Raw genomic sequence first — 16317 nt, 5'->3', positions numbered from 1 at the left:
GACTTAATGATTTCATGTTAAAAGAACGTTTCAATCAAGTAGCTCCATAAAATAAAGAAAATAGGATTTCCATTTCGTTGTTATGTTAAATGTTAAAATAAAGTAGTATTTTATGCATTTTAAGCAAGATGAGTAAATGGGGAGACCTGTAAATGTTCAATTTATTGCTATTTAAAATAGTAGTTTTTTTAAGGGGTTAAAAAAGTGGTATTTTAAATCAAAGTCAACCAAAGATAATTTGTTTGAGTGTGATTCACTCATTAACACTGTGTGTGTATGTATTTATAACAGAACTCAAGCATTCAAACAAGGAGGTCGTCCAGACGCTAAGAAAGTCATGATTGTCATCACTGATGGAGAATCGCATGACAGCCCAGACCTGCAGAAAGCCGTGGAAGAAAGTGAGAAGGATAATATCACCTTGTATGGTATTGCGGTGAGTTACGGCTTCTTTCCAGTAAAATCCTCCAGATGTGTTATTCAGGTTTACTTTGGTCCGTCAGTCGTGTAACTCAATCTCTAGAGAAGTTTTCAAACAGGTGCAAAGATTGAACAGGTGAATATAATTCTGATATTGCGGTAGCACTTTATTTTACAGTCTTGTTCTGTTCCCCATATACACAGGGTTCCTGCGGGCTCTTAAAAAGCCTTAAAAGAATTGAATTTATGAATTTGGAAATAATACCTTAAAAAGTCTTGAATTTTGATGTCTGGGTCTTAAAAATTGTGCTGAATGTCAGTGTTAATTTCATTGACGATAATAATGATGAAAACTTTTCTTCAACGACATTTTTTCATTGACGAAAACGAGACGCTAACTAAATAAAAACTAGTTTTGAATGACAAAAACTATGATGTAAATCTATTGACATTTTCGTCAATGAATAAAAACTAGATAAAAAATGTTAGATAGTGTCGATCTGGGAAGCGATCCAGATCAGAACTGATGTCCTGCGTGTGTGTAGCTAATGTTAAAACACAACTTAACATTGTTCGGCAAACTTTCTTGTGGCCTACTGAAATGTTTTTATTTTACCTGCTTGACCTGAAAATGAACACAAGTTGAAGGATTTTGTTTTTCTTTGCTGATAGGGACGTGAAATAGGTATTCATTTTTTATATAAATGGTCTTAAAAAGACTTGAATTTAACTTGAAGAAACCTGTAGGAACCCTGATACATACTATGTAGGCTACTTATTATAATAATTACAGTAAACTAAAGCCTAAACTGTAACCTAAAGCCTAAACCTAAAGTTCAACTGATATTCCAATGCCGTTCCAGGTTCTTGGCTACTATAATCGGCGAGGAATCAATCCTGAAGCTTTTCTGAGGGAAATCAAGTTCATTGCCACTGATCCCGAGGAGCACTTCTTCAGCGTCACTGACGAGTCGGCCCTGAAGGATATCGTTGATGCTCTGGGAGAGAAGATCTTCAGCTTGGAGGGTATAAACTCTGTGAAATAAGTGAATAAATGTTTAACATAAGCACAATCCCATGTATTTAGACACCAGAATGCCACAGAAAACCACTAGAACGCATAGCATTAGCAACAGACTGTAGAAACCACTCAGGCCCTGTTTACACCTGGTTTAAAATGCGTTTTGATTGATCAAATCACAAGTAGACGAGGTTGACGCATTCCTGTTACACCTGACTTTTCAATCCGTCCACTTTTAAACACTTCAGTCCTGATTTCTTCAAGGGGAGGGAAATACACACAATTTACAAATGAACATGACCAGAGACGACGGGAAAACATACAGAGAGCAGCGAGACCAGCCAAACGCTGTGTGTGTGTGTGTGTGTGTATTAGAAATCAGGAATGGTGAGAGAACATTGTGCTTGGTACATTTTCATCTTCAAACCAAACTTGGGTCCAAAATCTCGTCTGGCTAGCGCGCTTCCCATAATGTTTATGGGTTTGGTCAGAAGACGGTCTTCTTGTGGCTGTTTGAACACATTCGATCACATGAGCGTTTACACTACGAAAGCAATTTGGTCAAATGCATTATCAACGACCTCTGGAAGTGGTCAAAAGTGGACAAGCTCAAAATGTTTTTACATGTATTTAGCGTCTTCCAATGGTGTAAACAAGGCCTCAGAAAACCTTATTAACTCCACAGCTACAGTCTGCCAACCACACACAACACATTAGCATCGTCACAGTGAATTTTGCACAGTAATACACTCAATTTTTGACTTTTCTGCAGGCACCAACCAGAATGGTACAGCCTTTGGTTTGCAGATGTCTCAAGCTGGATTCTCCACACATATCGTGGAGGTGAGTGCATCTCTATCCATTTCAAGCAGAAGAAATATAAATATTGACAACAGCACTAATGTGTGGAGATTGGAGAATTATATTAAGCACGAAATGCTGTTATTTTGCACTCTGTGATTGAGTTTGAAGCTCTTCCATTAGCCTGGAGCAGAAACTACACAAAATATCAAAATAAAGAGTCATTGAAAGAATTATTTGTTTACGGCTCTGTGCCCACGGGGAAACAAACCTGAGATGCGTCCTTTTAGGGCCCGACAGAAGCATGAAATGCCACTCTTTCAATTAAAATAAGGTTTGTTTACGTTTGAAGCTGTTCCACATGCTGTGAGCGGCATAAAAACAGACTTCTTGAAAGTGAGCGGCATGAAAACAGTCTTCTGAGAGAAGGACGGAGGAGAGGGCCTCTTTTGTGTTAGGTGAAGGACAAGAAGAAAAGAAAAAAATCATAACTTTCACTGTTGGATCCAAGGCGCTGCTCTTGACAGTGGCAATTCGAGACGGGAGATAACGTCTCGGAAAGTTTTTTTCATTCTTGAGGGAACGAGGTCCAGAGAACACATATGGTTTTGCTGAATTACGCTCCTTGAGTGAGGAACCCTCACACAAACACGCTCACACACGTGCATGCTTGTGCATGTGACTTTATTTGTAAAGAAAGACTTTTGTCTTTTTTTGCTCGTGGCTGTAAATGTTTTTAAAAGGAATGACTTTGTTTCGTTTTATAAGGAAAAGACTTCAGTGTCCATCAAGCCTGCAGTAAATAAAACCTAATCAGATGGAAATAAAATGTTTGGAAGTCAGTTTATTAGCTTGGGCCGCTGACACGGACATGGTATGCTAGTTTTCACTGCTTTTGTTTTGTAAAGAGCTAAATAAAAAAATAATAATAACTTGGTTACAAAACCTTGTGTTTTAACTTTACACTGCTGTCTTCTGCCTATGTTGGTGAAATGGAATAGAATAACAAACAGCAGGGTACAGATCTATTCCTCCAAGACCAAATATATCAACATCAGTTACCATGCCAAACACTCAGAGAGTTGTCATGACAGAACATTAATTATCATCTTTATGCTCCTGCAAAGTATTAAAGGACCAAGAAAGAGCGCTATAAATCCCACTGCCAAAATAACATTACGTATTAAATGGTAAAATGTTATCTAACTACTTTTAACGATTGAAACCAATGCCATTATTTTTCAGAAAATCATACTTGCGTTATTTCTGACTTGATGAGATCACAACATTATACCTAGGCATTGTTCTGTAAAAAAATATTGATGTTTTAACTTAAAAAAGTAAGTAACCTGGTTGCCTTTAAATTTTAAGTTGATTGAACTGGAAAAAGTGAGTTAATACAATGAAGGAGATTAATTTAACCATCAGAAACTCAAAATTATATGTTATCTGAACCAAATAAATTATTTAAGTTGATTTGACAAAAGGAAAAATGTTGTGATTTACTACACTGTAAAAAAATATTGTTGGTTTAACTTAAAAAAGTAAAAGTTAAAATTTTAAGTTGATTGAAGTGGAAAAAGTGAGTTAATACAATGAAGGAGATTCATTTAACCATCAGAAACTCAAAATTATATGTTATCTCAACTAAATAAATTATTTAAGTTGATTTGACAAAAGGAAAAATGTTGTGATTTACTACACTGTAAAAAAATATTGTTGGTTTAACTTAAAAAAGTAAAAGTTAAAATTTTAAGTTGATTGAAGTGGAAAAAGTGAGTTAATACAATGAAGGAGATTAATTTAACCATCAGAAACTCAAAATAATACGTTATCTCAACTAAATAAATTATTATAAAGTTGATTCGACAAAAGAAAATATGTTGTGATAACAAATGGCATTGTCCGACTTATCCTAGCTTTAAGAATCAACTTAAACAATGGCTCAAAACGCATTAAAATTGTGACCATTAAATAATCTTCTTTCAAATTGAGGTATATGGATAAAGACCACTGTAGTATTGTGTAAGCATTTGTATGTATATCAAACCAGATCCAGCACTTATTGTAATTCTAGTATCTTAGCATAATTGCAATGTATTTGAAGTACATAAAATAGCACTTTATTGTAAATGTGTAATTTGCCTGAAAACAGTGGTGTCTTTTGTAATATGTTACTGAATTCTAAGGTGTTCTTTAAACTGTGTAGCATCTTATTTAAACTTAAATGTGAGCTTTGTTATGTGTTGTTTGTGATGACCTGACGGGGGACTGCAGATGGAAAGTAGCCTAATTCTGGCATATTTACATTGCTGAAAAGCTAAGATGTCTATCAATATGCATTGTCCCTTTTAAATAAAATAAATAAATAAATGTTAGGTTGCCTGGCAGTTGCTAGTGTATTATTCATCAACCCAGACTCAGTAACTCAGATTTGAGGGATCATTCATATCGTGCATGATGAGTTAGACGCTGTGAAGTTTAATACTCAGGATTAGGGTTTGTTCAGGGGTTTGCCTTTGCAAGCACCACTAATAAAAGCAAATGGAACAACCCACAGTGTATTGGAGAGAGTTTATTGTGCAAATGTGCCATGGAACGCTGTCAAAGTGTCCACGTCGACATTGCATGAGGAAACTTTGGCAGTGAACGCAGTGAGTTTTAGCTCTCTATTCAGACTGCTGCACTCGCTCGCATGCATTCAGGATCAAGCCAGAGAATTTTATTGCTAAAAAATAATACTGAAAACTCTTGAGCAACTGCATTGCAATGCACCCACAACATTCTAGTATTGTGGCATTGAGTTGACACATTTAGTTAGTTAGCACTTGCTATTCAGTGTTACTCAGAAACAGAGCTGGAATAGGACCATGACCAAGTGTATTTGAGTGCAGTGGTGGTATCGGTCAGAAATGCGTTTAAATGCTAGTCCCAGATGTTAATACAGTGCAAGAGCTCTCAGAGAGGTTTGGCAAACACTCGGTTTGCATTCCCTATACCGCTGAAGTCCCTGCCAGGCCGTTTGTCATGATCCTATAATACGCATTGAATCCTCCCTTCAGGTAGATGAACCCCAGACCTGATGCAAGACTGTCTGTATGTTGTGTTGTGATTGTGTGTATATTCCTTTAAAAAACTAAGGGATTTTTGAATATGAACAAAAAAAGATTTAAACCATTCTCTTAAAGGATGGGATTCTGGTTGGTGCCGTTGGCGCATACGACTGGAACGGAGCTGTTCTGAAGGAGACCCGTCACGGTAAAGTCATCCCACCAAAGTCTTCTTACACGAAAGAGTTCCCAGAGGAACTGAAGAACCACGCAGCATATCTGGGTAAGAAAACTAAGCCCAATGAGGAACTCATTTCATGGTGGAACTAATTGAGGCGTTCAAAAACCCTTATGACTTTATTTCTTCTGTGGAACACAAAAGAACTGGTCAAGAATGTTCACTCTGTTCTTTACCAGCTTATCCACATATTGAAACCCATTAAATCAAGATGGGTTTGCACTGCTATCAATGGCATTCATTTTTGCAAAAAAAAAAAAATTACCAGTCAAGTTTAAATAGACGAAAGAAAGTTATAAAAGGTCTTACTTGTGTAGTATGAACTAATTTTAATACACTGTAAAAAAAATATTGATGGTTTAACTTAAAAAAGTAAGTCACCTGGTTGCCTTAAAATTTTAAGTTGATTGAACTGGAAAAAGTGAGTTAATACAATGAAGGAGATTCATTTAACCATCAGGAACTCAAAATTATATGTTATCTGAACTAAATAAATTATTTAAGTTGATTTGACAAAAGAAAAAAATGTTGTGATTACTACACTGTAAAAAATATTGTTGGTTTAACTTAAAAAAGTAAAAGTTTAAATTTTAAGTTGATTGAACTGGAAAAAGTGAGTTAATACAATGAAGGAGATTAATTTAACCATCAGAAACTCAAAATTATATGTTATCTGAACTAAATAAATTATTTAAGTTGATTTGACAAAAGAAAAAATGTTGTGATTTACTACACTTTAAAAAAATATTGTTGGCTTAACTTAAAAAAGTAAAAGTTAAAATTTTTAGTTGATTGAAGTGGAAAAAGTGAGTAAATACAATGAAGTATATTAATTTAACCATCAGAAACTCAAAATAATAAGTTATCTCAACTAAATCAATTATTATAAAGTTGATTTGACAAAAGAAAATATGTTGTGATAACAAATCTTGAAAATATTTTTTACAGTGTAGATCAACTAGCTTGACCAGCGAACTACATCAGCAAATACCAACATAGAAATACATGCTGTATTTTCCACAAAAAAAGTAAATTGACAGATAATAAATGCTAATTGTTTCAAGGGTACATGGTGTCCTCGGTGGTGTCGGCTCAGTACGGTCAGCTGTACGTCGCTGGAGCCCCTCGATTCAACCACACGGGAAAGGTGGTGATCTTCACCCTGACCAACAGTGGAAACCTCACCATACTGCATTCTCTCTACGGTCAACAGGTAAAGATGATCACACTTTTATTTTTTAAAGAACGCATGACAGAGCTCAACAATAATGCCTACTAAAAATCATTACTTTTGAAAATAGTTTTTGCTAAAAATGTTTGTTTTTTTAATATAGCCGAGCAGCCTAGATCAGGTGTGCCCACTGTCCTGACTAATGAAACCGCAATAATGAGCAACGACATATGAAAAGGTCCATTAAAGTCCTCCTAGAAGGATCGTATTTTAGGGATTGTTGGGAAGTCGTAATTACAATGTCAGAAGCATTCAAAACACTTGGCACCTTTTCAACAAATAAATAGCAATGCCTCGCTATCGCAAGATTTTTAACTCTACTTGTACAAAATCAAGAAAAAAGAATGTGGATTGAGCATTTTGCCCTTTAACATGCTGTAAACTGAATTGTTATATTCTATATCGTATTTGTACAATCCAACCAATGAAGTTTCAACTGCAAGAGAGTGCAAAAATCAGAGCAAAAACAGCCCATTTATAAAGTTCTTCTCCATCATTTGATAAACTACTGCCATTATCAGCACAAAACGTACACAATCGCCTCTTTTAAACAAAACTTTACAGAAATTTAACATCTGCTTTCCATAGATGGAAATTGTGTCGTCAATTGCACAAATAGTGCTGTGTTGTCAATAATCTATAATAGGACTAATTTGCATGAAATAGTGCATGCAGAAGTAGCGTACACTTGGCCTAAATAGTGAACGTCTCTCTAAACTCCTTCCTTAATCCATCTGTCTGCATTTTTTTTCCATCATACCTTCTCTCTCTGAAACGGTGGCGTGTTTGATTAGAGAAGCACATCAGTAGATTAATGCGGACCATGTGTGTGGACAGGAGACGGCATGTGAAGGTCTAGACTCAGTCACCCGCTCCAGATGGGCAGGCGTCTCTATGGCCCATGTGAACCTCATCTGCACGTGTGTGTGTGTGTGTGTGTGTTTGTTTGTGTACGAATGGCATGCAGTGATGCATACAATAAACGCTGTTTCAAACGCTGCCGGTCGCCGACCACAACATTCAGTTAGCTTAGCTATCAACCTGTTATGCACCAGACCGTGTGTGTGTGTGTGTGTGTGTGAGCCCTTAGGGAAGCACTTAGATGGGAATGTGATAAAGTGTGTGTCTGGTTTTTCTGCCATTTGTAAAGCCGACAGGAACTTTTCTTGCAAATTTGGAAGAATCTGCCATACACTGATGTAGAAAAAAAATATACTGTGTGGCTGTTGAAATACGACTAAATATTTATCTGGTTGGTGTGAAATGTTAACTTTAATTAAAATGTTACTTTATAAAGAAATGTAAGCATCATTACAATGTGAGCATTCAAATCACTTTGATTGGAGCAAGTCGACGAAGTGCCTTTTCAACAAACAAACTTTGAAGATGAAACTGAAATGTTTTGGCACGCAATTCAATCAATTTTGTAATTATTTGTTTCTAAATGCATTGCTTTTCCCATCACACCACACGATTTTGTGGTTCCTCAGATCATAAATCTTGTGACTAAGTGATTCTCACCAAGTGAATGATAAAACGGGAGTAAAAAACAAAATTACAGATGAAAGATATTGACTTGAGGGACTCTTTAGTTAAGAAAGTTGCAACCATTTAGAAGAGTTGCATATGGCCTAATGTATTTGGATATCAAATGCTGACATGAGTGTGTTTTTGGTGAATTGTAGATCGGGTCGTATTATGGAAGTGAGTTGGCACCGATTGATCTGGATGACGATGGATTGACAGACCTTTTACTTGTTGGAGCTCCCATGTACTTCTACAGAGGGTGGGAGAAAGGCCGAATTTACATCTACACCATCAACTCACAGGTGATTAACATAAACACAACACCATAACGTTATCTCAAAGTATACTGGGTCTCGGAAAGTCTGTTAAACATAAGTACCGTTAACAGTGGCCTATAGGCTTACACTGCTTGTTTACACACCTCACGGTACATCTGCAGCGCCACAGCAAAATACAGAATATATTTTTTGTTACCTGATTGGTGAGTTCAGGTTGGCTCGAATTTGATGTTTAAAAAATCGTATAATGAGTTGGCCTCCCGAGCTGCACGTAAAAACAAAGAAATGCGCAAAATTAGAATATTAAACCAGTCTGGTTCCCGTGAATCAAGATTTACACCGAGGGTCTGTTACAAACGAATGACTCTTATGAACCGGTTCTTTTAATGAGTCATTCAGCAGATTCACAAACAAACTACGGGTTCGTTCAAATCGGTCAGTGCATAAATCTTCCACTGATTCAATCTGTCAAAGGTGGTTTAGAATCAACATTGTTTGTTAAAGCACACCACGGTAAATCTATAGCGCCACATAATTGTTTAATACATAATTACTGTTTTTGTTACCTGGTTAGCTTGTAGACTGAATTGAATATGATGAGGTAAAAAGACCATGTATTGAGTTATTCTCACGAGTTGCACATAAAAACAAACATAGTTTTTCACTACTAGAGAAAGAGAGCTACTGCGCTACTGTAATACGATTCATTAGAAAATAACATGACATGTTCCTTCAGTTCAATGCAACAAGGCGTAGTCCGATTCGCCAACAAATGACTCTTAAGAGTCATTCTCACTTATTTTAGTGGTTCATAAATATTTAGCGTAACAGTAACCACCAGTGTACGGCCCTAGTCTGTTTCACAAATGGCTCGTATGAGCTGGTTCTTTAATGAGTTCTTCGGGTAATCAGGAATTACTGATTTAGTGTGTTTTAATCAATGAACGAACGAACGAATCCTTTACTGAATTGATTCAATCGGTCAGAGCGATTACGCTGAATAATGTGATGTCATTTTATTATATTATTATGTATGATATTTTTGTGTGTTTTGAATTAAATGCATGAATGTTGTAGGCTATATTTCCGAAGTATTGGAAGACAGGGTCTAAAACTAAAGCTTAAACTAACTATAGTTAGTAGCCTATACATCTTGATGATGGAACCGGAAGATTATTTAATAAAAAATACCAACTAACCAAACTAGTGAGATGACAACATTATGAGGTCATTCATTCTATAGTATTTCATTCTGAACACAACTCCTCTCTCTCTCTCTCTCTCTCTACACCCCAACTTGGACTTTTACGTAATGTTGGGAAAAAAGCTCTTTATGTACTGTGTGTGAAAGTTTTATACCTTCAAACGTTGGACAATGTAAAGGAGTCTAAATGGCAGGAGGTGTTTGGAGCAGACGCTTCCCCTAAAGGTAGCTGGAGGTCCCTGCACAAGCCTCCTACTGAGAAGAGGACTGGAGATCTTCAGTGGAGGACTGTGCATGGGATAATAGCCACAAACAGACACAGAGCACACCTTGATCCAGAGGTAGGGGAGGGTTGCCCCTTTTGTGGAGAGCAAGAAACAATTTTCCATTTGTTTTTTAATTGTGGGAGATTGCAGAGGCTTTTTGCTGAATTAGAGAGGTGGTGCCAAACGTTGGGCATGGTTTTTACCCCAATGGTCTTTGTTTATGGGCCGAGATACAGTAGAAGCAATAAAGACGTACAAGTTTTAATAAACTTCTTATTTGGACAGGTAAAAATGGCAATATGGTTGTCCCGTAAAGCAAAATTAAATGACACAGGGTCAACTGATGTTTTATCAATTGTGAAGGGATTGATAAAAACACGTATTAAAATAGAGTATGCTTATTATAAGCTAGTTAACAATCTTGAGATGTTTAAATGCAAATGGGGAATTAATCATTGTGTGTGTGAAGTAGACATTGATGGTAATCTGCAAGTTAATATCTAAGGTGAAAAAATAGTTGTTGTCTTCTTCCTATGGTGTATTGTTGATTATGTCTATGGTACATGGTCGTTCCCTTCTGGTTTTAAAGGGAAAAACTTTTAGAGTGTATTTTAATTTTATATATGAAGGATTATAATTTTGTAAAATAAAAGAGACCCTAAAAGTCAAAAAAGTCTCTCTCTCTCTCTCTCTCTCTCTCTCTCTCTCTCTCTTTATTCTACAGGGCTCTTTTATAGCGGATGGGACTCTTGGACCATCAGAACAGGCCCATGATTCTCGTTTTGGTGCGGCTATGTCCGCCCTTCCGGACTTGAATGGTGACGGCTTCAGTGAACTGGTTGTGGGAGCGCCACTGGAAGACAACCACAAAGGAGCTATCTATCTCTTCTATGGCCGACAAAAAAGCATCCAACCCAAATACAAACAGGTAAGAGTCTAGACTCATCTGAGAGTCACTGATTTTACTTTATTAAACGCAATTCCGGTAATGCCAAAATACAAAAACATAAGAACAGGTACGACCTTTTGCACTTTCAGCTAACAGGGAATGTTTATATCTTATGTGTATTTATGTGCTGATGTATATGTACTGTGGTGCCAGAGATATTTTCCCACAACGTGGATAATAATAAAGTAAAGTAGAGTTCTCAGAACGTTCTGGCAAGGTTCTGAACAATTTACGTTAATGGAATGTTCGTTCAAAGTTATCTGGTATTTGGAATGTTCAGAGAACATTTGAAAGTAACATTCCCATTATGTTCATAGAATTATAAAATGGAATGTTTCCTTAATATAACATTTGCGTAACTAAGTAACAACTTTTAAACAAACTAGCCGTTTTGAACGTTCAGAAATAATGTTTTAATAAATGAATGGTAACATTAGCAAAATATTCGGTGTTATTTCCTCAATATGAATGTTTCTCGCCCTCGATCTCAGAGAATAGCCGGTGGTGACGTCTCTCCAGGTCTCCGTTATTTCGGCCGCAGTGTTCATGGGATGATGGATGTAAATGGAGATGGGCTCATAGATCTGTCTGTGGGCTCCTTAGGGGCTGCAGTTCTGCTTTGGTGAGTTGGCACTATTCATCAGTGTTGAGGAAAGTTACTTTGAAAAGTAATGCATTACAGTATTGCGTTACTCCTAGGGCTGGGGTAAACGATTATTTTCTAAACAATTAGTTGGGCGATTATGTTATCGATTAGTCGACTAATCTAATGACTAATTGGACGACTAATATAAAGAATATTTTTTCTGCTGCTCAATTGATAAAAAAAACAATATCTCAAATAAATACTAGCATACTGAATCAAGATACTATAAGCTGGCTAACGTTAGTCTAATGTTATGTATTTGAACACCATCATTATAACTCTACAACCGCCAAAACCGTGTTATTAAAATATTTTTTACAAACATTTTTTATCATAGAGAATGTTTAAATATTAATATCAGCTGAGGAGGGAAACGGAGGCGGAGTTAGTGGTGCGATCGGAGGCTGCTACTGCTGGAGATGAATCGGGAGAGGTTTGTGCACCTACTGATCAGAGCGCGTGCTGACACGGAGTAAAGCCTGGTTTATACTCGACACGTCCGCACGAGCGCGAATGTGCGCACGGCAAAAATGACGCGTTGGGTGCGCGAGACCAGGAAGACTGTGGCTGGCTGTGTATACGCCTTTTTTTGTCCGGGAACGACTTCAAGCCGAATCTGCCCGAGCTTGTACGTCTCACCACACCGGCACCCAGTTTGCGCATCTAAATTGCAATTTTTTTTTGTTTACTGTGTGTGATTCATTTAATGCATAGCACATTCACTTCTAGTTGTCTTCGTCCTCTATTCTGCAATGTTTCGGTCTCCCATGTGTGTGTGGCAAGCTGTACCGCCGGGAACATGCAAAAAATAAATACATAAAGAAGCGTCGACGCAAAAATATGACGTCGATGCAATTTTCGACGCGCCGCTACAGCACTAGTTACTCCCTTAAAAAGTAACTAGAGCTGTCAGTCAATAAATGGGAAAACAAAGTAACTGCGTTAAAAATTAACTCCGATATTTTGTTGTAAATTTTAAAAGTAATGCGTTACAAGTTACTTGAAAAAGTAATCTGATTACATAACTCAAGTTACTTGTAATGAGTTACACACAACACTGCTATTCACATTAGGAGAAACAAAGATGATACACAAGTGAAATATAATTCACGTGTTTTCCAACAGGTCTCGCAGTGTTGTCCGCGTGGGGATCAGCGTTAACTTTGAGCCTTCAAAAATCAATGTTTTTAATAAAGACTGCATCCGGGGAGGCCGAGAGGTGTCGTGTATGTTGGCCAACGTTTGCCTGAACGTCACTGCGCGGACACCGATGACGGATCCGAAGAGAGTCGGTATGTAACTAGATATCCATCAGCAAACCTGAAAATGACTGACCAATCAGAAGGCTGAATGATAAAAGCACATTTGTTGTATTTTCCAGTGTGCTGTGCCTGTGTGTAATGTCTTTCAGATGTTTCCACGAAAGGTCACTCCTTAATATTAGTACAGTTTTTCCTAATGCATAAAGCCTCAGGCCAGAGAGAAAACACTTTAATCCCGGCATTTAGAGAGAGAAAGGCCCGTGGAAAGCATCATAAAACTGTGTCAGGCTTCCCCTTCGTTTCCCATCTGGAACTTATAAGATCAGGTCTGGAGGGTCATGCACTTAACCCGAGTCATAGACAATATTCATCTCTTCATCAAACGGGATCCAATGGGCATATTTTCACACTTTAAAAATATGCTAACACTTTACAATAAGGTTTATTAGTTAACATTATTAATGTCTTGTTACAGTATTTATTAATCTTTGTTAATATTAGTTAATAAAAATACAGCTGTTTGTTAATGTTTGATCATTAGTTCGACAGACGGTCGAACTAATGTTAACAAATACAACTTTTGATTTTAATAACGTATTAGTAAATGTTGAAATCAGTGTTGTAGTCAAGACCACCTCACTCGAGTCCGAGTTGACACCGAGACCAGAGAGAGTCGAGTCCGAGACCAGAGACGGTCGAGTCCGAGTCAAGACCGAGTATGGACTTGGTCCGAGTATATATACTCGGACCGAGTCCATAGAGAGGTATATACTCGGACCTAGTATATACCTCTCTATGGAGAGAGTCGAGTCCGAGTCGAGTCCGAGTCTGAGTCGAGACCGAGACCAGTGAGGGTTGATTACCTAATTTACTTTTATTTACTTAGAGAAATCCTTTTTTTTTTTTTTTTACTGAATTTACTTAGAGTTTAAAAAATATGATCAGTTTAGGGTAAAAAGGCCACATAGTAGGTGGTGTTAAAAGTAATTTTATTACAATTTGTCATGCGCAGTTGCGCACTAGAAAATCACCAATCACTGGGCGTGTCAATCAATTTAAAGAAATATTTTATTAACATACATTAATAATCATGAAAAATATTTTTAATTGAACTCGAGTGGACTCGGGAATAATTCCGAGTCCTAAAAAAAAAATGTTCGAGTACGAGTCAATTCCGAGGCCAAATGCACACCAGTCCATGACAAGACCAAGACCATTAAAATATGGTTTAAAATTATAAAAAATGGTATTAAAATATAAAAATAGTCTCGAGTACTACAACACTGGTTGAAATTAATATGTATTGTTCATTCTTAGTTCATGTTAACTAATGAAAATTATTGTAAAGTGTTACCAAATATATTTTTCATTCTCAGCATTGCATTTCCAATACAAATATCTAAACATTCACAGATTTTCTACTTGCGTTGCATTGTTACACAGTGTTGGAAGTATATGTATAAATGACCAATGTTTACTCGTTTATTCGTAGATATTTGAACTGGAAAGACAAGAATACTGAGGAAGAGCAACATTTCTTGCAGTGTAGAAACTGAGATGTTGTTCTTGTCGACACATTTACATTTATGCATTTGCCAGAAGTTTTATGCAAAGCGACTTACATTGCATTTCAAGTGACACATTTTACATTCTTATCAGTTCTTTTTTTTATCATTAGTATTTTATTGAGTTTTAAGCACCACTGTTACATTATAAACAACATTGTATTCAATATTACAATTGACATCTTAACATATCCCATAGTGATGATACATTTTTAAATAACAATGAAAAAATAGTTAAACCAAAAAAATAATATAAATTAAAATAACTAAGTAAAATAAATAAAAAAGAGAGAAAAAAATAATTAATTACAAACAACTTTACATAATGATAATAATAAAATAAAATAACATGAAATCACATAAGTCAAGTGTATAGTTTTACAATAAACATGCTCTCATCTCATCATCATCATCATCATTCTTATCAGTTCTTGCTTTCCCTGGGGATCAAACCCATGACCTTAGCGTTGCAAACGCCAACGCTCTACGGTTTGACCTACAGAAAAAGCACTGAGATGTTGTCTTTCTGCTCAGCACTGAGATACAGCTTTGGCTTCGAGGAGAACGGATATTTCCCCAGAGTCGTGTTAGACAGCACCGAAGACCCTCAGCCCAGAGACGTCACCCTGCGGATAGACTCAAAACACTGCCTGCAAGTCTATTTCCACGTTCATGTGAGACACTTTCTGTTCATCATGTTTATCCTTTTTAAGCTTACATGGGTAACACTTTACTTGAAGGGGTGTGCATAAGAATGGCATGACACCTTCATAATCATGACATGACATATGGTTGACAATAGGGTTCATGCATGTTTATGACAACAGTCATTTAGTGTCTTTCGCTCAATAATGACATTTTGAATGGAAATATGACATTGTTTAAGATGTCTTTGTTATGACATCTTGACCCAAAGCATCATAACCTGTCAGTGTCTTTGTCATGACAACTTGACATTAAATTAAGTTAAACTGTCATGTGGTTGGCTTTGACCTTGTCTGTCATGAGGCCATTATAACTGTGTCATGAATATTTTTCGTGACCTCAACTACAGTCATTAAAAAGTTATAATGGCTTCATGACAGCCAATGCCAAAACACCACCTGACAGTTTAATGTAATGTTAACCAATAAAGCTAGGTGGTTTCTTAAGTGTGATCATTAATCATGTTTATGACAGGTTGTGTTGTCTTAGTAATGTCAAGTTGTCATGACACTGTATTGGTTTATGTCAAGTTGTCATAGCAAAAACATCTCACACAATGTCATATTTGCATTAAAAATTACAAATTAAAATTACAGTTGTCATAAACATGCATAAAACTTCTTTCATATTCATAACGTGTCGTGTCATGATTATGAAGGTGTCATGTTAGTCTTATGCACACCCCTTACCCAAATTACTAGGTTTATTCAGTAAGGATCCATTAAATTAAGAAAAAGTGACAGTAAAGACATTTATAATATTACAAAAGATTTCTGTTTCAAACAAATACTGTTCTATTAATAAAAGAAGAATTGTTTTCACCATTGATAATAATCATAAATGTTCCTTGAGCAGCAAATCATCATATTAGAGTGATTTCTGAAGGATCATGTGACACTGAAGACTGGAGTAATGATGCTGAAAACTAAAAAAAACTAACATTTTGTATATTACAATTACACAGTTTTAACATAAAAATGTATGTTTCTGGCAAACCATGAATATATTTGATCTATTATTTTTTGATTTTATTGAAATCACATTTTCAAAATGCATTTATTCAAATCGCTTAGAATCAGCATAATTCTGTTCCTTATGAAAATGACATTTTTAATGGTTAAACAAGAAAATACAGTAAGTGAAAATGTATGAAA

At 36.3% G+C, this 16317-nt stretch overlaps 1 protein-coding gene across 2 annotated transcripts in view; it reads left to right on the top strand.

The window, feature by feature from the left end:
- Nucleotides 1-16317, top strand: part of itga11b (integrin, alpha 11b) — a 45108-nt gene that overhangs the window by 17733 nt on the left and 11058 nt on the right. For both annotated transcript variants that reach the window (XM_039648169.2, XM_089127840.1), the window contains 10 exons: nucleotides 292-436; nucleotides 1284-1446; nucleotides 2214-2284; nucleotides 5431-5575; nucleotides 6595-6743; nucleotides 8447-8590; nucleotides 10761-10964; nucleotides 11477-11607; nucleotides 12757-12923; nucleotides 14993-15132. In XM_039648169.2, the coding sequence (XP_039504103.2) occupies nucleotides 292-436; nucleotides 1284-1446; nucleotides 2214-2284; nucleotides 5431-5575; nucleotides 6595-6743; nucleotides 8447-8590; nucleotides 10761-10964; nucleotides 11477-11607; nucleotides 12757-12923; nucleotides 14993-15132 (1459 nt within the window). The remainder of the gene's footprint in view (nucleotides 1-291; nucleotides 437-1283; nucleotides 1447-2213; nucleotides 2285-5430; nucleotides 5576-6594; nucleotides 6744-8446; nucleotides 8591-10760; nucleotides 10965-11476; nucleotides 11608-12756; nucleotides 12924-14992; nucleotides 15133-16317) is intronic.

Source organism: Pimephales promelas, chromosome 25 (genome assembly GCF_988280905.1).
Source record: "Pimephales promelas chromosome 25, fPimPro1.hap1.1, whole genome shotgun sequence".
NCBI lineage: Eukaryota > Metazoa > Chordata > Actinopteri > Cypriniformes > Leuciscidae > Pimephales > Pimephales promelas.
The sequence above is the reverse complement of the archived record's forward strand: the minus strand, read 5'-3'. Positions and strand labels throughout refer to the sequence as shown.